The 23,812-nt window shown below is 42.7% G+C and overlaps 1 protein-coding gene across 2 annotated transcripts; it reads right to left on the bottom strand.

Moving 5' to 3' along the window:
- Positions 1–334: 334 nt before the first annotated feature.
- scn4aa (sodium channel, voltage-gated, type IV, alpha, a) lies at positions 335–21,147 on the bottom strand. 2 transcript variants are annotated; one of them, XM_079182343.1, is made up of 27 exons: positions 20,991–21,147; positions 15,468–15,808; positions 15,048–15,166; positions 14,795–14,884; positions 14,584–14,712; positions 14,254–14,345; positions 13,735–14,028; positions 13,590–13,653; positions 13,358–13,499; positions 13,029–13,226; positions 12,765–12,935; positions 12,539–12,668; positions 11,645–11,883; positions 11,379–11,552; positions 10,917–11,273; positions 7,984–8,433; positions 7,481–7,522; positions 7,176–7,308; positions 6,931–7,085; positions 6,652–6,825; positions 6,396–6,518; positions 5,627–5,908; positions 5,480–5,533; positions 4,603–4,744; positions 4,001–4,098; positions 3,562–3,832; positions 335–3,473 (listed from the first exon to the last, which is right to left on the bottom strand). In XM_079182343.1, the coding sequence occupies exons 2-27, from the start codon at positions 15,756–15,758 to the stop codon at positions 2,173–2,175; spliced, it is 5,715 nt and encodes a 1,904-aa protein (XP_079038469.1). In that variant the 5' UTR covers positions 15,759–15,808; positions 20,991–21,147; the 3' UTR covers positions 335–2,172. The 2 variants fall into 2 exon arrangements, with proteins under 2 accessions (XP_079038469.1, XP_079038470.1); XM_079182344.1 differs by lacking the exons at positions 13,590–13,653; positions 13,735–14,028; positions 14,254–14,345; ... (3 more) ...; positions 15,468–15,808; positions 20,991–21,147 and having other exon boundaries at positions 13,029–13,249; positions 13,358–13,489.
- Between the last annotated feature and the right edge of the window lie 2,665 nt (positions 21,148–23,812).

Below are 23,812 nucleotides of genomic sequence, written 5' to 3'. Positions count from 1 at the left end.
CGGCTGCAAATAGTCTCCAAACAAATGTCACCATTTCACACGAAAAAAATACGCAGTACAAGTCGAGGGAAATGACGCACTGGATTGTTTTCTAATTAAGTCTATAGTCCCAAAAAATATAACTTTTCAATGAATAAATCAGCCAGCAGAACGACCTGTTCAGCATACAAACCAGCAGAGGGCCTCAGTGTAGTTTCACTTCCACACAGCTACTGACAACTCACAGCCTACTTTTCCCTACAAGAAGTATTTTAATTCTCACAATATACTTACAATTTTTTACAATAACAAAATGATATAAATACACAATAGAGAAAGAAAAAAAAAACGTGTATGTACAGGCAACACTGACTGCGGGTGTTCCAGTAAAGCTCTCCCTCCATTAGAGACGTAAACAAAAGGAGGACACAGTCTCGTGAGTTTGACTGTAGCGTCAGAGGAGACTGCAGCTCGGCGGTGCAGCGACGGTAAATAGGATCGCTGCCGGTCACATTATAGAGCTACTGCCATGCTGCAGCAGCAGGATAAGACAAAGAGGAAACATTTGTGTCCCCCAGGGCTGATGTTAAGACAGGTCTGAACACATAAACAAAAGAAGGGACAACCTTCTATATTCTATTGTAAAAAAAATTAAAACAAATGTTGTTCATGTATATATATTCAGAATAAGACGTTTTTAAGACTTGAACAACAGCAAGTGACGCAACCTTTCTACACGAGGACAGACTTGAGAAAAGATAAATATTTTTCTAAATACGTAAATAGTTGTGATTATCTACACATTGGAAACATGGGGGATTCCTTTAACTTCACTCATGGATTTATTTCACTAAACCAACACTCAAGTTGTGTTTCAGAATTTTAAATCAATTTGATATCAAGTCAAAAGACATCTTAATAAAGTCACACTGACTGCTTGCTTTGGGTTTTCAGATCTATCTGAGGTGAAAAAAAAAAAAATAGACAAAACATTTAAAAGACATGCATATATCAGTGGTGAAATTAAAAACAGGAAGGTCTCTCAGTCTGCTCTAACTTGACCTGGAAGGGATATAAATAGTGCAATATAAACCGGGCCTTCAGATGGTAACTGCATTAGCTGGCCCATGTTCTTGTTAACTAATAAAGAATAACAGGGTTTCACTGGTAGACAGGGATAAATGTGATGAGGATAAACCTTATATATATGTACAAAAATAACTCAACATAGAAAATCTTTTAGTGTCCAATTGAAAGAATTAGTGTGTAGAGCCTTCACGTTAATGAGATTCCACATAAAAGTGACTTAAAGTAAGCAGGAATAGGATTTTGCTCCGTTTTAATTTTTCGACAATTATAACAAATGAGGGGACTCCGCATTGCCATTTTTAGCCATGAAATGGTTGTGTGTATATTGATTTCATTTTCAAATATTGCTCAGTAGAGTTGGATAACAGCGCTGGATTTGTGCCACTGATGTGTATCTTCACTGTGACATAAACACAGGGTCATTCAAGTTCTCTCATGTGACGTTCAAGTTACTCTTTGGTTAGAAACTGGGGCACATGGTAATAATTACCATACCAAAAACAAAGTTATTGTTGGCCTAAATGAGGACTTCAACCACAGTGTGCATTAAATACTGAAATATATGTTATTTTCAGACATATGGGGGCTTTATCTTGCAATTTCAAGATAGATTTCTTACTACAAAGTTATATCAGACGTCCGGTTCACTATGATGTTTAACTCTGTAACAACAAATACTAGTTTTTTTATTAGCTGATGCAGTTCTCTGAAAGTCAGTGTACAGTTACATGCTGAGAAATCACATCTAATGGCACCTTTAAATTTGAAAATGTCAATTAAATTAAACTATTTAGAAAAAGCGTCACAACTAGTCATTTAATATTTTTGAAAATTACTTGTTTTTACAACTAGGTTAATTATCATTTAACATGTGAAGTAGTTTATTTGTAGTTAGTTCTCTTTTAACATTAATAGTGGTTATTTATGCCGATATGAATATTATCAGAGAAAAACCATGAACTCCAGTTTCAACCTTAAAACCAAAAAGAAACTTGAATATCACATGAAGTTACTTGTCAAGTGTAAACATTCATTAGCACTGTGTAAGCTCTTCATCTAATGTGCAACAGGAGGACGACATCATTAATCGTCGTCTGCTGCTTGTTATACGACCGTCTCCCTCAGATTTGCGTGTAGGATAAAGAGGTGTGGGTTGGGGGCAGAATGTAATAACACCTCATTAGTGATTTCTACAGGTACAACCATGACATTTGGCTCGGGGGGTTCTGGACCACATTGGGCCCCTGTGTCATGTGACAGTGTCTCAGGATTAGGAGGCTGTTGGCTTGCAAGAGTTTCTAAATCGGCCTGCTCCATCTCCTCGGCGAGGTCCACGTTGCTCCCGTAGAGCACTCCCATCCTCCGTGCGAGCAAGCCCTCCTTCTCTGGTGGATCATCGCCGCCCTCCTTTCCACCCATCCTCTTGCAGCGGTGCATGAAAGCGGCGTGGCGTACGCAGCGTCTCAGCAGGTGCAGGCGGTAAGCCCTCTGGATGACGACGGCGGCCATCTGCTCTTCTTTGTGGCGCATGGTCGTGGTGATCGGCGCGAAGGAGTCCGAGGTGGGGTTGCTCAGGATGAACTTGGCCTGAATGCTCTCGCGCATCGCCGCCATCTCCACCGTGTCTCCCAAGACCATCTGCGTGACGGCCAGCAAGACATCCAGGCAGTGGATCCTGTCCCCGATGACCAGGGGCAGATCCATTTCAATCAAGTGGAGCCGGTTGGGCTTGGCAACCTTCAGCGGCTGCTGCAGGGCATCACAGAAATCTGAGAGCCGGCTATACTCAATGAACTGAGTTCCGTCCACGTCAAACTTCTCCCACGTCTCGTTGAACATAACAAAGTCGTCCTCACAGAGCGCATCGCCGCTCTCCTCCTGCGCCACGTTGAAGTTCTCCAAGATGATGGCGATGTACATGTTGACCACCACCAAGAAGGAGACGATGATGTAGCTGCAGAAGAACGTCATGCTTATGAGCGGGTTGCCGCAGTTGCCCTTTACATCCGTGCCCGGGTTCTCAAAGTCTGGATCGCAGTCTGGAAACTCTTTGTTCAGCATCGGAAGTAAAAGCCCATCCCAGCCGGCTGACGTGGTGATCTCAAACAGGCAGATAATGCTGCCGCCAAACGTCTCAAAGTTAAATATGTCATCGATTCCAGCCTCCTTTTTGACGTAGGCAAAGTTTGACATGCCAAATATGGAGAAGATGAACATAATGAGGAAGAGCAGGAGGCCAATGTTGAATAGAGCAGGAAGTGACATCATTAGAGCAAAGAGAAGCGTCCGAATGCCCTTCGCTCCTTTAATAAGACGCAGGATCCTGCCTATTCGGGCCAGTCTGATCACTCTGAACAGAGTCGGTGACACAAAGTACTTCTCGATTATGTCTGAGAGCATCGTACCTGAAATAAAAAGGAGACGATATATATGAACACCTTTCATCAGTTTGAACACAATTTACAGTTTCTGTGTAATGTATATTTTACCCACCAGCTATGGACAAGATGACCACGACAAAGTCAAACACGTTCCACCCGTTGGTGAAGAAGTATTGTCGCAGGGCAAAGAGCTTCAACACGCACTCGCAGGTGAAGACGACGATGAAGGCGACGTTTACTTTAAAGAGGAAATCTTCCTTCTCGGGGCTTTGGTTGTCCGTCTCCACCATCATGGTCACCATGTTGAGGCAGATGAGCACCATGATGAAGATGTCAAAGAACTGCTGGCTGATGAAGTCAAACACCATTCCCTGGATCAGGTTCTGCAGGTCAGAAGGGGCAAAGAACACAAGAAACAGAAATCCAACAGGGTCATTTGGCCCGTCCCAGAAAAGGTGAACACAGTGGTCAGAGGTGACATCACCATGAGCACGAGCTGATGTTTCATTACTTTGGGTTACATTAATATCAGTTACAAACAAATGACAAACCGTTGGACGTGGAGTCGGCTTCTGTGGCTTCTTGGAGCCAAGCTTCTTCATGGCTTCGTAGTACTTCTTTTGTTCCTCAGTCATGAAAAGGTCTTTATCTCCGTGCAGACGCAACATAAAACAAACATATTGTTAATTAATGACCACAAGATCGAGGTTGTGTTTTCTTGCAGATATATTATGTTTTCTAGTAGAGATGGGTCGTGTGTGCATCTGTGAATGAGTGTGTGCCTTTCTGTGTCTGTCCGAGGCTGACCTCGCATACTGCTGCACCAAACTACATCATATTTTGGGTGCTTTTTTTATGGCTACATGCTCAAGTACCTCTCGTGGTTGCAGTGACTCACACTTTCTCAATATAGTTTTTATTAACCATTTCATACTGCTCATTGACTCACTGCTGACTACTCTTATACTTCAGTATTTGAACGAGAGACAAAAGGTGAGTACCAAAATAAAACAGGAAATAGTAATTGAAAACCTGTAAACAGGAAAACAATGGGCCAGGGTGTAAGGATTACAGGTATATAAATAAGTATGGATGTAACTAAAAGAAAAACAATCGCTTTTCTGCAGATTACTAAAAAAAAGAAGTGTGATACTTATCTTTTTCTTTTGTTGGTTGAAGTTGTCAATAATGACACCAATGAAGAGGTTGAGTGTGAAGAAAGAGCCAAAGATGATGAAGATGACAAAGTAAATGTACATGTAGAGGTTGATCTCATAAGAGGGCTGCTCCTCTACCTAAAAGAGGAACAAAACATTTAGAAAAGAAAAATCTGTCCCTTTTCTGTTTCTGAATTATTAAGTAAGAAGGAAGACGCGGGATAAAAGGTTAAACTGGAATAAGATACTAGTCGGAGGGTACTTGTTGATCCAAAGACCGGTCTCACTTCACCATCACCACCTGTCACATATATATTATTACATATATATTGAATTATCTTAAAGTGCAGGGGGGGTGTTAGAAAAGGGAAGGGAGAATCTTTGAACTCCAGACTTGGATTAATATAATTTACTTTACTTATGTTCATATACATAATAAAAAAATAACGTAGTATACATACTGTGGGATTTCTGATATGCAATTCCTCTATTCTAAATATTCTTTTAATACTTTCATTGCAATTAACTGAATTAATACATCCACAAAATGTCCAACCTGTATTTGCAATTACTATTATAACAGAAAGAATAAACTGTATATTCATCTGTATATACAGATACATGAATACGTATAAACGTATCTATATGTGCATAAATTCATGCATGCATCTAGCCTACATTTTTAATAATATAATATAAAAGTGATATAAAAGTATTCAGAATACAAGATGAAGGGTCTTCTGTTACAGGATGGTTTAAATATAATTAGCAAGTGTTCACCTTGTTTTTAGTACAGAAAATACTACTTTCAAACCACCAACACATCTAATGCCAAATATTATGTTTCAAGACATAACTGTAATTAATAACTACCTCTCTTGAGTCGACGGCAGCATACATGATGTCCATCCAGCCTTTAAAAGTTGACTGAAAAACACAGAACATTGATTCAAAATCTGTCACTTGAACACAACAGCTTTTATTTTCCACGTATGTAATAATGGAAACCGCCCTCCTCACCACTTGAAGCAGCGACAGGTAGCCTTGTCCCACGTTGTCATAGTTGACTTTTACGTTGACCCAGCGGGCCTCCTGCGTGGCCTCTTGGACGGCCACGCATTCGGTCCTGTTGTTGACCTCCGTCATGGGGAAAAGCTCCCCCGTGGTGGTGTTGATGCAGCGGTAGAACTTCCCAGCAAACAGGTTGACTCCCATGATGCTGAAGATGAGCCAGAAGATCAGACACACCAGCAGCACGTTGAAGATGGAGGGAATCGCTCCGACGAGAGCGTTCACCACCACCTGTTCAGAGGAGAGGACTTTGTTAGAGATGAGGGACTATAAAGAAATGTATAGAAATGTTCCCCGGTTTATTTTGTTTGCAAGAGTGAGCAACGAGCTTGCTATTGACATCAAGTCCTGCACGTACTCTTACCTCAGTCAGCTCTGGTACAGCAGCCATGATGTAAGCATGCATTCAACACACATTGTAGAGGAAAGCCAGTCAAATTAGTGTGATAATGCATTAAACATCACAGCGTCATCTAGATCAATGTTAGCTGCAGTGGTGGAAGAAGTTTTCTTTACTTAAGTACTTAAGGAGAAGAGAAAAAAAAGCTTTGATAAATACAAATATATTTGAAAAACTCAACAGCAATATCTCTTTCTCAAAACTCATGACCAAACTTAAGTAAAGTGCAAGTACTTTAAAAAGAATGCACTTGGTTGCTTTCCACCGCTGGTTAGTCGTGCACGTTGCTCAAACGTGGTTGCACAGAGAGAAACGTACCCTCATCCCTTCAAATCTCGACAGCGCCCGAAGAGGCCTCAGTGCCCTGAGAGTCCTGAGGGACTTGATCGGTCCGAGGTCCGAGTATCCCATCCAGTTGGCAGCTAAACTAATCAGGGAAATCTGTGGCAGAATCAAAACATTTCCTATTCACGTGTTACCACGGAAATGATCTGACATCAAACATGTTCTGTTGTAGCGTTGCACACACACACATACACACAGATGAGCCGTAAAATAAGAGGCCAAAACTTACATCTACAATGAAAAAGTCTAACCAACACCAAGCGTTGGTGAAGTAGGTCTTGAAGCCGTACGCCACCCATTTAAGGAGCATCTCGATGATGAAGACGTAGGTGAAAACTTTGTCAGCATACTCCAGAATAATTTTGATGGTTCGGCGTCTTTCTATGTATATATCCTCAAACGCCTGCCAAAGGAAGATATAAGACACTCAGATACACGTCCTAATCGTAACGCCATCATAAAAAACTGTCAACATTTCTAAATTTGATGCAGTGACGTCGGCACTCACCAGAGCGCCGCTGCTGAGGAGGATCATAAAGATGATGAAGGTTTCAAACCAGTCGTGCTCCACAATCGTGAAGCAAGCCCTACGGAGGTTCCACCATTTCTTGCCTTTACCTTGGGTGATGTCCGCCGTCAGACACGGCCAGCGCCTCACACACTCTGAGGAGAGAGAGGAGAGTCAAAAAGGTTTCACCGTGAGACGATCATTTTAACAGTTTCAGGGTAAATTCTCCCGCGGTTGGTTCATACCGTCGGTGAAGCAGGCCTCTGGCTCCACGGGTTCCGGCTCTTCTTCCTCCACTTCTTCTGGTTCAGGCTCAGGTGGTTGATAGTCCACTGTGCTACACACTGAAGAATCCCCATCATTCAAAGCACCCATCAGCTAGTCAAGAATTACAATTGAAGCTCAGTTACAAAGCCACCATGCAAAAATATACATTTTTGATTCCCCCCCCCCGAATGTATAATGAGCAGAACCACATATACAGTAATGACCGTAGTCAATGATCGGTAATCAGGATTTCTTTTGTTTGTGGGTCTGCTGAGTTACTCACTTTGACTTTTCCCAGCATGCCACTTTCATCTTCTAAGTTTTTCTGAAATAGCGCAGGAATAAAGAACGAACTTTAGTAAGCATTCATAAGCAGCAAGACATAAATTCTTTCCCCCCCAAAAAAAATATTTAATTAGATAATTACACAGTTAAGACGACTGTAAAAGGCTCTACACAGGTGTCAGTCTAATTATGTATCATTCTATGGACTGTGTGAACGTCTACAGACGCTGCTTGACTGACATCTCACTTTTATTTTTACTGACATACTCTTTTAGCTTTTCTTTCACCGGTTAGGTCGGGACAATTATCACCTTCACCATGTTTTGGGCGGCGCTTTGCTGGGAAACATGAGCCAATAAGAACGATAAAGGTTTAAGTTGTCCTGTCAGACGATTTGTTTCCACATTCACTTCTATTAAAGCCTGAATGACGGACAAACATTATATTGTGTTTTGTCAGTGCACGTAGACAAATAGATGTTGATTTATCTGCTGTACTTACCTCGTTATGTTTCTCATCTGAAATGTCTGAGTCATTAGCATTATCAGCATCATCCTCGTCATCCTCGCCCAGGTTTTCAAAGTCTGACTCAGCCTGAGCGATTGGCACGTTGACACTGAACTCTCCGTCCACAACAAATCCAGAAGGCCGGCCTTCAACTAAACAATTATGTATCCCATCTGCCATTTTCTGACCGGTGTCCATGTGGTTCATTTCAATTTCTTCCATTTTAGGCTCCTCGTCGTCCGTCGGGCCCTCCTCGGGCTCCTTGGGCTTTTTGCCGAGAATCTGCAGGACGGTTCGAACGACGAACGCTTTGAACCAGTCGATGCCTCGCGTGATCCTGCCGATGGCGATCTGGAGATTGTTCATCTCCCCGTCTTCGTCCCCAGTGGAGAGGTTGTCTCCACTGAACGAGCTGAGCAGCAAGGCCAGGAAGAGGTTCAACACCTGAGGAAAGACACATGAAGGTAAAGATAAGTTTACACTGAAATGTCAGACGTCAAAGTGTTGTGAAAACCCCCAAAATGTACTGCGAGTAGTCTGTATTTAGACTGCAGCTACAGTATCTGAAATATCTAGAATTGTACAGTTTATATCAGTGATTAATGTACCAGATTTAAATTATTATAACATTGTCTAAGGGTGAGTGAATCCTGGGTTTGCATGTGAAATAATAATTCTTTTCACAGCGTCAAAGTACGCCGACATCGCTGGAAACAAACGTCTCAAATACACATCACATATCAAATTGGTCCTGTGATGGCACGTCAATAAATATTATGTCGTCGGCGCAGCTATCTTTAGAGTCTAAACCTGTTGGTCATTTTCTCGGTTCCTGTTCAGGTTTAGCGGGAGATCACGGTTACACGGCAGGCTGATCTGCCTCATTCCAGTGTGGGAGCTGTGGATCAGTAAAGAGGATGAGCTGCTAAAAAAAAACACACACGAGCCCAACGGTGTAGGAACGAAAACTGTGTTAAAGAAAGAACGGCACAAAATAAATGCAGTTCTCTTTAGAGCTGCTCTAATAACCTGATGATGTGAGAGGTTAAGTTTTTATCTTAAAGATAAGTTTGACTTTTTTTTTGACATTCTTTTCGAGAGTTGGAAGACAAGAGCCAATCAAACTCCGATGTCTTTCAGCCAGTAGACAGTTAGCTTAACTTAGCTTAGCGTAAATTCTAGAAGCAGGTTGAAACAAGTAGGCTGGACAAGTCGTCTTTATGCTAAGCTAGGCTAACTGTCTGCAGCTTCAGATTAAACAGACACGATGTTGTTATCGATCTTCTCATCAAACTCTCGACAAGACAAACAAAAAGGCCTATTGACCAAAATGCTGCACCTTTAACATTTCAAGCTTTGAGAAAGAATTCAACACGTTCTCAATAATGTTCGCCTGAGCCCGTACAATTATGCAAAATAACAAAATATTTAGTGGTTTTCTTTCTCCTTAGTCAAAAACTCTGCAGAGGAGACCGTGGAAATTCAGAAGCATTTTTGGATCATAAAGATAACCAGCAGAAAATGATATCAGCATCTTCCCTAAACAAGCTTAAGTTAAATCCATACATGCTGTGGCGCTGATGGCTCAATATGATTACCTCTTCATCAATTACGCTTTACTCTGCGATCACATTACTTTTCCTTAACACCCAGTCCCCCTGCCACCTGAGCCCTGCTTGCTCAGCTGTCGGTGTTGGCAGCAGGCTTCCTTGAGCCGGATCTTAACACACACTCAAGGTCAAAACCACTGTTTGGCGGCTCGAGTCATTCGATTCAAATAGAACCCCCCCCCCCCTCCTGTGACGTGTGCTGGTAAACTATTTGCCTTTATGTCAGTGCAAATAGTGTGCATCCCAAGAAAGCCGTGGACATTTTTGGCACAGTGTGGCCATCGCAATACTTTTGTCAGCTTGACGATGAGCCATTTCCTTTCCATTTCTATGAATAACCCAACAGGAAATGGTTTTGGCTCTGGTCATTAAATACAATGCTGAAATGAACAGAGTGGTCATCTCTGTATTATCCCTCCTTCGTCCTTGTTCTGCGAGGCCAAGATAAAATGTCAGGGACAGTATTTCAGCACGACCCAGACAGTCAAACTCCGCTGCCTCTTTGCACAAATTCACCCGGACGTTGTGTGAAAAGGTTAGTGAACAGTTATCATATGAAACTAGAAGAGCATTCGGAGAGAGCAGACCTCCACCAACCCAAGCGGCTCGACATTTTAAAGGGTTCTAGAGGATACAACTTTCTCCCTCAGCTGTGTCCGTCCGTCCTCGACCTCCCTCACTCAGCTGAGAGGTTAACAACAGACTGCTGAGACATGCAGGCCACAAAATCTCCTGGCATTATGATAAGATAACTGTTAGATTTAGAAAGATTTTTCGAAATAATTTGTCAGCTTTACAGCTTCACAGTCGTGACAGTTGCATGTTTTATTGATACCGTGCGATTGTTTTTATTATCTCCGCTAAGGGGGTTATGTTTTTGGTTTGGTGGGTTTGTTTTTCAGCAGGACTATGGAAAAACTACTGGCCCAATAATCATGAAATTTGAGGGAAGTGTGTAGCATGGGCGATGGAGGAATCCAATCAATTTGGAGGAGATCCAAATCACGGAGCGGATAAAGTGGATAATTATAATTCACCTTTGGGAACAGATTGTCTGCGCTCTCCGTGTGGCCTTTTAGTTATCATTGTTTTTGAGTGGACCACAGGAAGACTAGCCATCACTTTGAGGCTGCTAATGGGGGCAAATTAAAGAATATTACTAAAACTATCTGGATTATACTTCATTGTTTCTCTGGCACCTGAAACAACACGCCCCCAGCCAGAACATCCACTTTTGTTTTTTTGTAAAATAATCCCCCCCCCACGCTTTAGATTTAAGATGGGGATCAGCAGTGAATGAATAATTGTTGCACTCACCACTAGATTTCCAATGACCATAACCATCATGAAGACAATCAAACACATCCCAGCTCCGGCCACTTCCATGCAGTCCCACATGGTCTCGATCCACTCCCCGCACAGGATGCGGAAAACAATGAGGAACGAGTGGAAGAAGTCGTGCATGTGCCAGCGCGGCAGCTCGCACTCCGAGGAGATCTTGCACACGCAGTCCTTGTAGTTCTTCCCAAAGAGCTGCATACCCACCACGGCGAAGATGAAGACGATGATGGCCAGCACCAAAGTCAGGTTTCCCAAAGCTCCGACCGAGTTACCAATAATCTTGATCAGCATGTTGAGCGTGGGCCAGGACTTCGCTAGCTTGAAGACACGGAGCTATCTCCAACACAGGACAGACACAAGCAAAAAAGACAGTGAATAATGATGAAGTTATCTCATTGTGCTGAATGGACTCGAGTGAATACAATCATTGTTTCTCACCAGACGGAAGGACCTGAGGACAGACAGCCCCTGGACATTTGCCAGCCCCAACTCCACCAGACTGAGACTGACGATGATGCTGTCGAAAATGTTCCAGCCAACTTGAAAGTAGTAGTAGGGATCCATGGCGAGTAGCTTGAAGACCATCTCCGCTGTGAAGATCCCAGTGAAAACCTGCAGGGGGCAGACAGTTCTGGTTCAAATCAAGTCTGAGGCGGACGGACATTTCTGCGATGAAATTTAAATGTAACGTGGCACATGCTCACCAGATTCCCCACGGAGAGCATGTAGTCAAACTCTGGGGTCATGGGGTAATGCTCCATGGCCATGAAGACGGTGTTGAGCACGATGCAGATGGTGATGGCCAAGTCGACAAAGGGGTCCATCACCACGAAGAGCGCCCACTTTTTGAAGAGCACCCATCGCGGGTGGCAGTCCCACTTCAGGAACGTGTCGGCAAACTTGTACCAGCCGGGGGGGCACGGCCTCTGAGCCTCCTCCAACTCTAGACAAAGAAAAACAATTAGGTAGTCTACCGTCACTTCGTCAAAGCTTTACAGGTCCACGGTATCATCTAGCGTTGGAACTACTACGGTGGCCGACGCAAAAACGCAACTGCCGTGTATTTTTAGGTGATTATACACTAAAGAAAACACACTTATTCATATTAAATTTAATTTCTGCCAATAGATCCCACTAAATGCTACACACTGTCTCGTTAATCATCTTTAAACGACGTGCACAACACAGCTAACAGAGAGCACTGACGTGTGTGCCAAGTTATAGTCGAGCTAAAATAGCCAAAAGCTTAACACCACGAGGGCGCGACACTGAGTGTTGACAGGGATTTATCCAGCTGCACAATGTGATTATTGCAAGCTCAAGACAATGCTACTGTATTGGCTTTGGATAAAATGAGTGTATAATGTGAACAACTGCTTGATAATCTCAGCAATTAGAGCTCACATTAAAGCATCTCATCCTTCAATCCCTGGAGGAACTTGACACTTGCAGAGGCTTACACCCTGCTGCTCCGTTGTGTCGTCTTCTTATTTTAGTTTAATCAAAGCTAGAAAATAAACCCTCATATCTTGGGGTTTTTGTACGATAATCGTCGGTGCATTATTAGTGTTAAGTTTCTACCTTTGTTGGCACTCTACCTTCCATAGCAGCTATAGTGAGCACCGTCAGAGCACTAGCAGTCCTCTGTTTCAGGCCTGGCTCGTCCAGATGACACATGCTGTGAACGGAGCCTATTGACTTCTCTCCAAGTTCGTAATCTGCAGCCGACTGTAAAATGTGTTCAGAAATGTTGTCAGCTGCAAATCAAAACCAAAAGGCTCTTTTTAAAAACAATTAATTGTGACCAGAGGGTGACGGACTCACCTTGACCATGGTGGGCGCTCTGATTAACAGACGGGGAATGATTCTCCCGTTACAATCCTTGATAATTTCATCATGTTCGAGGCTCCGATCATCGTCTGTCAACTCAGACATGGTGTGATGACTCAGCGACTTCTTACTGGTTAGAGTTGCACAGCTCCCAAGAGCTTGACCCTGAGAAATTAAAAATAAACATCAAGAGTTAAGTTAATCACGTAAACAACAATTACAGCAAAGAGCCGTCTGCTTATTGCTTGTAACGGTTACCTCTTCCTGATTCTTGAGTTGCTCCAGTAGCCGCTGGAACTCTTCCTCTTTCTCTATGGCCTCTCGCTGACTGGCCTGATTCTGCTCTTCATAAGCCATGGCTACCACAGCCAGGATGAGGTTGATGAGGTAGAAGGAGCCCAGAAAGATGATCACCACGAAGAACAGCATGTATGTCTTACCGGCCGCCCGCAGGATCTGTGTTTGGAGCAAAAAAGAAGCTACGAGAACTAAGGACACATTTATTCATTTCATAACTGAAGTTTTAAAAAAGATTCCAAGTTTAGACGTCATGAATCCATCTGCAAGAAAATGAAAGAAGTGCCAACCAGCTGGAAAAGGTTCTCCCAGTAGTCCTGGGTCATGAGTCTGAAGAGGGCCAGGAAGGCCCAGCCGAAAGAGTCAAAACTGGTGTAGCCATAGTTGGGGTTCCTGCCAGCCTTGATGCACGTGTATCCCTCTGGGCACTTTCTATCAACAAAGAAGAAGAAGAAGCTGCAATGGCTCTCCCAGCCTCCAAATCACACTCCCACCAGATAGAATGACCACGGTAGTACATACCCAGCATCGGAGCTGTTTCCACAAAGTAGAGCATCTAGGCTGCCTTCCAAATAATACTGATTATCTAAAAGCAAACAAGAAGATGAAACCTTTTACCCCATTAAGAAAAATATCAGCTTAAAAAAAAACATAGATTTAAACATACCTTTGTTTTCAATATAGTCATTGAAATTGAAGGTGCTGTTGGAATATGTGGTATCATTGAAGCCCACGGTGCTGTTGAAGGACGCCGTGTCGTTAAATGTGGCGGTGGTGTTGAAGAATTCAAAGGCGGTTTCGTCTGTCTGGAGGGGCCATCGCACACATTTCTGACGCATATTTCCCATAAAGAGTTGAAGGCCGATGAGGGCAAACACGGCGAGCGCAAAGACGGTCAGGATCATGACGTCCACCATTTTCTTCACTGACTGGATCAACGCGGCCACGATGGTTTTCAAACCTGACGAAATACAATCGATACGTCTGAAACAGCTCTGCGACAACACGTGATCATCAATATGACAAATGATTACTGTTGAGTAAAGCTATGAATGGCAGAGAATTTAAATGAAAATATGAAGTTTTATGTATATATGATGTCTCGTTTGTGAAACTACACTCATACTCAGTAAAATACTGACTCACACACACAACAAAACTTTAAAAAAAGAGATTAAAGAAATACCAGGAATCACAGTAATTGTTTTAAGGGCTCGAAGTACACGAAACGTCCTGAGGGCGGACACGTTGCCGAGGTCAACAAACTCAGTGACGTATCTGTGGAAAGACATAAAACAATCAAAGCCAAATAAGACTCAACATATCTATTAATTTTCCTTCTTTTGCCCCCAATCGGCTAAAAATGCACAATATCAACTTTTATAGTAGCTGGTCTCAAAAATGTCACTTCTGTTTAACAGCAATTTATGCACTAAAGTTTTTTGGTTTTAATATCAAAATGTGGAGTTTATGTAACGTTTCTTCTGATAAACACAAATATTAAAAGTACACGTACGCCATGCTGATCACCATGAAATCCAGCCAATTCCACGGATCTCGAAGGAATGTAAAAGATCCAACACAGAAACCTCTTGACAACACTTTGATTGTCGCCTCGACGGTGTAGATACCAGTGAATACATACCTACACGCAGGAAGAAACACAAGTTAGTATAAGAAAAGTGTTAAATGTGACACAGAAAAAACCACAATAGTGAAGTACTCACTCAACGGTTTTACTCCATGCTGGAGGGTTGCTCATCGTCATGAAAACACAATTCGATAGAATCGTAATCATGATGAACATGCTAAATAATTTAATTCAGGATTAAGGAAACAAACATGGACATTATGTATATATGTATATATAAGCAGACATTTTCCCACTTTGTTCATAGTTTAACCACTTCATATCCAGTTTAATAAACGTGAACACACTTAATAATTAACAAACTCAAGCAACAACAGTTCAAAGGATATGAATGTATGAGAATTTTGATGGATCCTCTTCTAACCAAACTAAAGGGGCTCAGAATGTGGCAGGCCGGTTCAGCGTTGAACCTGAAGATTGTGTTTCCTTTAGTGACCACAATGAATGTCTGAAAAACACACATTATAAATGTATAAATGCAAAAGACGCGACAGGTTCTAAAAGCACTTCGTGCATTTTCAATAGATACTTAAGTGATGACAATCTTTAAATGACACTTTAACATTCAACTGTAACATGCCACGAATGAAACGGTATACATTGCGTAAGGGATACTGCATGCAGCTGAAATTCATCTGAAGTAATACATCCTGTAGTATTTCAAGGTTATGCAGGGACGGAGTCGAGCTCATTAAACACAAAGTGTGTGTTTTCATCGCCATGTGAGACCCAGATGTGCTCAAACTGACGTGCTGCGCTTTGTAGAAGGGGTCCAGGTCCTCCAGAGGCGTGTTGAGCATCTCTGATGGACAGTCCCCGTAGATCATGGGCAGACTCTTGCCCGCCTCCAGACCGGCGTTCGGGGCCGCTGGCTCTTCCCCCTCGTGGCCGTCGTGGACCTCGTGGCCCTCTAGTGCTGCTGCTGCTGCTGCTGCTGCTGCCTTTTCGCTTTCCGCCTTGAGCCTCTCGATCTCCGCCAGCGATTCCTGGGTGAAGCGGCGGAACTCGTAGGCGCCTCGGGGAGGGAGCAGGGGCGCCATCTTCGCATCGCGAAGGGATACCGCCACACAGGGGTTTCCCTAGGGAGGAGCTGCAGGGAGGAATCGAGAGAAAACACGTTTTGACTTAAAAAAGGAACAGTGTGTATGATTTAGCTTAGAATGAGCCCTTCATATCTACATAGAGGGTCCTCTTCACGTAGTCCGCCATGTTCAACGTATCCTCATACAACAGTTTGTATGATATCCTACAAAAAGTTAAACCTCTCTATGAGTGTTTTTCTAAGAAAGTCAACCTTGTGAGGAGTCACGTGTAGACACACTTTTGTTTTAAGGGGTCAAAAGCCAATAAGGTTGGAAGATTTCTTTCACCCATGTCCAAACCCCTCCAGGTTCATGTCTCCGTACCCTCCTGCCCTCCACCCTGCTCCACATCTCTGACCCTTCACCCATCACTACAACACCATCACTTTAAAGTGTCAGGACGGTAACAAAATGACTAGACGCACTCGGGACGAGAGCTTGGACTTTCCCACCGCTCTAAAGAGACTATGACATTACCGGTGTACATCAGATTACTTATTAGCCTAGCAGACGCTCCACATCGGATCCAAGAGGAGTTCGCTTACATCCTTTGATGCGTTTAGCAACCCGGCTGGAGCAGCTGAGGTTAGGCTGCTGCTAGCGTGGCAAAATAAAAAGGAGTAAAGTGTCCTTTATGTATTTATATTAGCTATTTTTCTTTAAATGGATCTACCCTCCAATACAAATCAAAAGATACCACTACTTGAGTAATAGTGGTCTACTATTATGTACTTTGCAACCACTTAACCTGAAGGTGGTATTTTTATTAAAAGGGGAAATATATTTGCCAGATAGCAACACTATCAATGTGCATTTTGAAAGTTAAATCATTTGCAAATTCGATTAGAGGACAAAGATGCAACGTAATTATAAGTGGGCCTTTAGCTAACAAGTAATAGATTTAAGGAAAGTTTGAATACATAATTGTGCAGCAAAAAACCCTGAGATTACTCAAAAGTAAATAAATCTACAAGGCATCAGCTGTAGCCTCGACACCAGTTGCAATAAAATCTATTAAACTAAAGGTAAATATAATATACAGACATGGCACTAATCACCAGGAAGGCTGTAAAAAGAGAAGAGCTAAGAGACACAGACATGAGACCATCAACATGGCAACAAGAGAAAGCCACTGACACACACACACACACACACACACACACACACTAATGCAGCCTCCTCAAACCACCTCACTCACACATAAAACGATGCATTCACACACACACACACACACACACACACACACACACACACACACACACACATACGTGAGGAGACGCACACACTCAAACAGATACGGTGGCCGTCCAGCTGCTCCGGGCCATCAGGACGGAGCGTCGTGTTACAGAGGCCCGATGACTCCGCTCATTCCTTCCTGGCTGAGCCTTCGCTCTGCGCCTCACATCACTCCGATAAACAGGACAGCGTGCCAACTTATCTTACCGAGCGGACTCCTCTTCCTCCACCACCTTCCATTTTACACAGGGGCCCCCAAACACACTAAGCTTCCACCGCCGCCGCACCCCGTATCAGCCACTTTACTAGAGCTCCAGATACACGACACTTGAGCCTTTAAAGCGCTCTTTAAATCAGTCTCAACTCCATCACTCATCAAACCACCATCTTTTATCCCACACACACAACTCTTTTCTCCTTAAAAACATGGGCCAGTATTTTCTTCTTCCTACCAAAAAGAGAAAACCTTTAGATTTATTACCAACATCAACCTGTGCAGCCCAACACCAACTCCATACTAAGCCCTCGTCTCCCCCCCTCATCATCCCGTTTCAGAAACCCCCCAATCAAGGAGCCGCGGGCCCCGCCGCCCTCGACCGTGAGCCAACCTTAAAATACACATCCTGAGAATGGATGCGTTTCTGTGTGGCTTACGGGGAACATTTCCTGATTGCATTACATCACACCGTCACTGCTGAAGCCATCAGATGTCCTTTATAAAAATATATATGTATAAATTAAAAGCCTGCCAATCTTAAAAAAAGTCCTTCCTGATGAGGCTGTTGCCTCGTCAGTTAGGGAAATAATATGTGTTGGCGGCGTGATGAAGCTTGTAGCTACATGGATCAGCGTGTGCTTCTTCACAAGTGCAATATTCAGTACCAGTCAAACTAGATTCTGTAGATCGGGCTGAAAGTCATCATAAACCATGTGCAGAACATACAGTCCTGTCTAGTCTGATCCATTATCTAAGTAACAAGTAAAAGTCCTGCGTCAAAATCCTACCAAAGTCAGATTAAAGAGGTATTATAAGTACCAAAAGGCATCATTTTAGCTCTTTGAGCATCAAACATTGCCCGTTTTGAGACCTTTGAAGACAATCAACTGGTTTCATGACCGTGCTCGTTCACTCGCCCTGAGGACAGGTGGCCAGCTGAAGGAAGAGGGAGTGGAAGTTCGATTTCAGAAGCTTTCCCCGACAGTAATGTATATATCAGCTTGCATGTCAGCGAAGGCCATGTGACCTGTGACATTCCGGTCGAGGATATAGACGATGTAATGTAGACACCTCTTCGTTACACTAGCCGGCCGTAGGAATGCGCATGCCAATATTCACCTCCGGAAACTGGCCGAACTAGCTTTTGGCTTTTGTCAACCGAGGGTAGCTCGAGTTCATACGGCGAGAGAGGCCGTGCATTAAAGAGGCCGAGTTCACGAGACTGAGATCTAGATAGAAAATATGTTTAACTTGAAGATGAGCAGAAACTTTCCTCGAATAGTAGGAGACAACTTGCATGCTGTCTTGTACTATGGATGTGATTTTAACAGAGAACCTAATGTTTTAATGACTTATTGGCTCAACTCATGACAAGTTCAAAGTCCTGTGGCGAACGTCTCAGTCCCCTCATCACACAGCGCCTACCACTCCTGGAATGTGGTGAAGTTGTAAACAACAGAGCAAACAAGGGCTTTCTATCCACTCGTCCTTTGACATTTGCCTTGCTCCTGTTCCCCCCCGTTTTCTCACGGGGTCAGATCGCAGCACTGTGCTCCGCTCTCGCTCCCAGCTCGCTTCAACACCTCCGTCACCCAACACTTAACCTTGTATTTCAAACTCTATAGGGAGCCACATTAAAAACAGACCTCTCCACCTGTCGCCGCTTCCTTCCGCCTCATTGTATGTTGCTACGAGCTTTGCACGGCTGCAAATGATCAGCATCTACTCGGGGGTCACGCCTGTCTTTATTGGATGTGTGCACAGTGGACTCAGTCTGCATTATGTCCCTACATTCATTATGTTGCTGCTAAGAGGACAGCAGCTGTCATTCGCAGTATGCCTCTGTCGCTGCATACCGAGGAGCTGTGAAGACCCGACGTAATCTCTGCGGTGCAGTCAGATGGTCAGACGCCGAACAAAGACATAAAGGCCTACTGATCCAGAAATCCAGACCTTTATTAGGGGATGAAGCCACATAATGTGTCTCTAAGGACACCACAAACATGGAATGTTTGGAATGAACCAGGAATAATGTTGTTCTCTGATGTAGTCTAATGCAGCTTTCCAAACAGATTTCTGCTGCATCAAACTGACCCATTTGGCCTTTGCACTCGCTGCACAGAAATCTGAGTGTGGAAACGATATGGAGAGCTTTCCATCGTGCTTGTGAGAGACCAGCGGGAGCCATTATCATATTCATAATGCCGGCCAGGTCCTGAATAAACACAGACATCCACGAAGGAGCTGCTCATGTTTGAACCATAGCTAAGACGAAACGTTGACAAAAAAAACCCCAAAAAGTATTTCTGTCACATAATGTTCAGATAAGGGAAGCAGTAGAACTCTACGATGAATTCAATTCGACTGAACAAATGAGATTTTGAAAAGAAAAAGTTTCGCTGATCTTTAACCTTATTTCACCTTTTGAATACTCTGGAAAATACAGAGGCCTGGCCAAGCAGTCACATGGACTCAGTGGGTGAAAGAAACTCAAAACCGACACCCTCTGCGTCCAAGAACATGTGACGCGAGACTCACAAACACACACACACACACACAGGACGACCGCAGATGCAGGTTAAAAGCTACACAAATAAGTACTTTATTTATCTACCACGTATGTGATGACACGAGTGACAAGGTCAGCGGAGAATGCAGAAAAATATGTGAGACAACTGATGCACTGTGCAAACAAAACTCACTCTAAGACTTTAAAAACACCACCTGATGGTTCTCATTCACTTCTGCTGGGACTGCACTGCAGGAGCCCATCCTGTTACATTAGCAGGATCTAATATGTCTCCATGTCTCCCACCAACGTGTCCAAAGATCTGCTTTGCATGCATGGAGCCAGGCTGTCTCTGCCCCACACCTCTGATTTGGGCTCCATGGATTAACGGCAGAGAAACGGTGGGGTATGAGCATCCACAGCATCACAGTATCTTGCCCATCTGCCAGGAGGACATGAGCTAAAAATAACACGTTGTCCCTGTGGGAGGAGGCATAGTGGGGATCGAGAAGGTTGCAAAGTGTCCACACTGGACATTACAGCCATGTGCCTCCAGGGAGACATTCACCTGGGAGGTGAAGACCTGTTCTGATGCTCATGCAGTTTCCCGCTCATACTGTACATGGTCTACTGTAGCATAATAGTAAAGCACCAGTTCAGCACTGCATGTGCGTGCACCTTCACAACACAAACACATTCAAAAACACTGCTGAGACGCCATAAATCTACCAATTCCATATTTGACCTAAGCTCAATTACAGACCCGTGTTTATTATTAGAACAAAAGGCACTCATATTAAAACAAGACTTAGCATTTAATTTCTTCGCCAGTGCAACTGATTATTTTGAGCACCAAGAAAGAAAATAAAAGATACCATGCTTCATTTACTGCTACATTTTTATACCTTTTAAATGCTTTTATTAAAACAGTCAACTGGTTCTCTCTTACTCGATAGAAAACTGTGCACGATAGGCTTATTTGGACTGTGGTGAAACCTAACTACAACCTTTAAATCAGGAAGATGCCAAATGAGCCCATTTCATCCACAGAAAGGGGAGCATAAAGATAAAACTCATGACCGGTGAAGATATAAAATAGCACCCTAATAACCATCAAGTCAAAGCAAAACCCTTCAACCTGCAGTCTGACAGGAAACGTTCTATATTCTGAGCTTCATGCAGGAGTCCTCTTTAGGCTCACGAATAAAACAAGCAGGTGACAGGTTACCTTGCACGATAAAGAAAATATTCCCAAAGAATCCAAGAAACTTGAAGGAAAAAATAAAAAATAAAGTATAAAGTCTTCCGTGAAGCCTTGCACCGAGGACGTTAATTCTCCCCTTCTGGCAGCCGGTGCGTGGCGGCGGCACAGCTGTTGCTGACGCGGTGGTGGTGACCTGCAGTGAAACCGGAGGAGTCGCTGCAGGTATAGGATCAGATGAGACCTTTGACACTTCAGCAGCGGGACCGCCCCCCCCCCCCCCCCCCCCCCCTCCCCATCCGTCCGTCCCCCCCCCCCCCCCATCCGTTCCCACACAGCTGGTCGCTCCTGCGCGCGTGTCCGTCGATCGGGGTCTTTTTAAAACGTGTTTGAGGTGAAGTGTCGACGCAGCGCGGATGAAGCGCGCGGGATGTTTCTGCGCACAAACTCCTCTCAGCATAAAAGTGTTTTATTCAACTGGTCCGCCTGCACGATCTGCTATAGGAATAGTTAGTTCACACAGATTATTAAATGTATTCATTATGTTATATAAGCACATAACTTATTAGCGTGGACTAAAGAGTCCACGTGGCTTCATTTTATATATCTGGAGTCATGCGTTTATTATTTTATGAATTAGAGTGTATATATATTATAAAGATTTAGAATATATATAATATTAAATCGAGTATTTAAATGTCCATGTGTCAGTTCTTGTTTGTTGTACTTTTGAATGAAGAGTCCTGTTTGGAAAACAGTCGCCGTACAGTAAAATCTATATGTAGCCTTTTTATGTGCAAGACAAATAACTGCCCAAAACATATCTGGATTAGCTGGTTTTAACATTTCTGACGAATCAGGATTAAAGTAGTTCCCATAGTTATCAAGTAATGCATTTGTTTTGATTTATTTTCTGTTTTTTCTTCAGAAAGAAGTGGAGGGAGGTGAGGGGAAAATATGTGGAAGGATGACAACTCTTCTTTCTATGACAACATCCCACTATTAAGAACTAATACAAGTATAGGAACTATTTTGTATTACCCAAATAAAGTCTGTTGCAGATACAACCACCAGAGGGCAGCATAATGGCTTTTAATGTTCTCTTTAGTCCTTTTATTCAAACACAACAATGTATCCGTTTATAACTTATATAACCTTTGATCATTCCTTGTTAGAAGAATAAATGCATCTTATAAGAAGTGTGGAAATCATATTAAAATGTCAGTTCTTCACACATTCTCTTATAATTAATGTGTAAGAGGAGAGTAACTGTTGCTCATGGGGCCAACACTGCGTAAGGACCCGTATCTTATATGTTTGCTTACAAATGTCAAAAACAATCCACTCAATGACGTTGAAGTGAAGCTTTCAAAATGTCAAACTGTGCAGATTTTTGATTACATTTGCTTAAATAAGCTGTGTGTGTGCAGTGAGAGGGACAGGACTGCACCCGGTCTGATTAGGCGAGTCCTCCTGTCGACGTGAAAGCTATATTTGGCTGAAAGGTGTGTAGTATGATTATACAAGGAAAATGATATCCCGTGATTACAAATGTTAACTGGGTGTCATCGGATTCTGGGAAACTGAGCCTGCTGCAAATTTCCCCACCGTCTCCTCCCCCGGGTGAGAAAACGGTCCCAGTCTCAGGACAGAGTGCAAATAAAAACACATTAAATACTGAAGAAATCTGTCCGTGGCTTTGTCACTATCAAAGATATAAAGAAGAATGTTCCACAGTCTACTCATGTGACTTTCAGTCTGGGTTAAAACTGCCTCTGGAGACATTCAGTTTAATTGCTGCCACGAAATCATCTGGAGGATTTAAGTGCTGCTTCTGATACAGTGGATCTAACTTTGTGCTGGTCTGTCTGGGTAAATTATGGGACATCTGTACAGTGTTTTAATGTCACATGAATGACCATAGTCTTCTTAACTAATTGCTCTGATTTGATTGCTCACCATTCATATATCATTCTATCTAAGACACTAGTCGTTCGTCAACCTAAAAGAAAAAGGCATTACGTTTCTCATTTCCCCTGTGAGCTGTGACAAGGTTGATGATAATTTCCAAATCTGCTTTTTATTAACTCAAAATTCTGTCCAAGGGCAAATCATTTCTGTATGTATTTTTTTGTTTGGGTCTACTTTATCTTACTTTAATTTATTTTATTTATTCCATGTCAGTTATATTTTATGTATATAGGCCGAGTATTTTAGTATGTGTATAGTAAACTACTTTTTTTGTTCTTTCAGTCCATTCTTGTACTTTTGCTGTTGTGGGGGTAAAGGTGTGAATCACAAGTTACAGCACAATATAATATTAAATTGATTCTTTGGACAACTATACGATATTTGCTGATGTCACTAAGTCTGTCACGATCGTGATTTGGATTTGACTCTATTAAGAAGCCTGCGGTCGATATGAGACTCCAACATTTGCCCGTTGAACACAATCAGTAACATTTATATGAACTCACAAAAAGCAACTAAAACGTGATTGAACAGTTTCATTACTGATGTAGTAAGTGCGCTTGTATGGAAATGGAGATGAAGATATGCATTGATGACATTAGATTACTGATCTATGAATCAATATATTTATTAAGAAAATGTCAGAACATTCAATTTTCATAATAAAAACATCTTATTGATGCAGTTTTATTTTCTGTAAATCTTGCTAAGGCAGAAATCTCCTCATTCAGACAACCAAAACAAATCCAGCTTCCTCAACTGTATTTTTTTCAAACAAATGAATCCTCAGACTCACTGTAAGACATTAGACCACATAATGAAATCAACAACACCAAGACATCAGTTCTTAACTGAGTAGTAGTTGTAGTAGTAGAAGA

This window comes from Pholis gunnellus (assembly GCF_910591455.1).
Source record: "Pholis gunnellus genome assembly, chromosome: 21".
Classification (NCBI taxonomy): domain Eukaryota; kingdom Metazoa; phylum Chordata; class Actinopteri; order Perciformes; family Pholidae; genus Pholis; species Pholis gunnellus.
Note: the sequence above shows the minus strand (reverse complement) of the source record. Positions and strands in the feature narration are given on the sequence as shown.

Coding starts and splice junctions, on each gene's coding strand:
- scn4aa (XM_079182343.1), bottom strand. CDS start 15,758: ATGGCGCCCCTGCTCCCTCCCCGAGGCGCCTACGAGTTCCGCCGCTTC. Junction 14,885..15,047: donor ATCAAAATTCTCATACATTC/ATATCCTTTGAA, acceptor ATCCTGAATTAA/ATTATTTAGCATGTTCATCA. Junction 5,534..5,626: donor ACCTGTCGCTGCTTCAAGTG/GTGAGGAGGGCG, acceptor TGTGTTTTTCAG/TCAACTTTTAAAGGCTGGAT.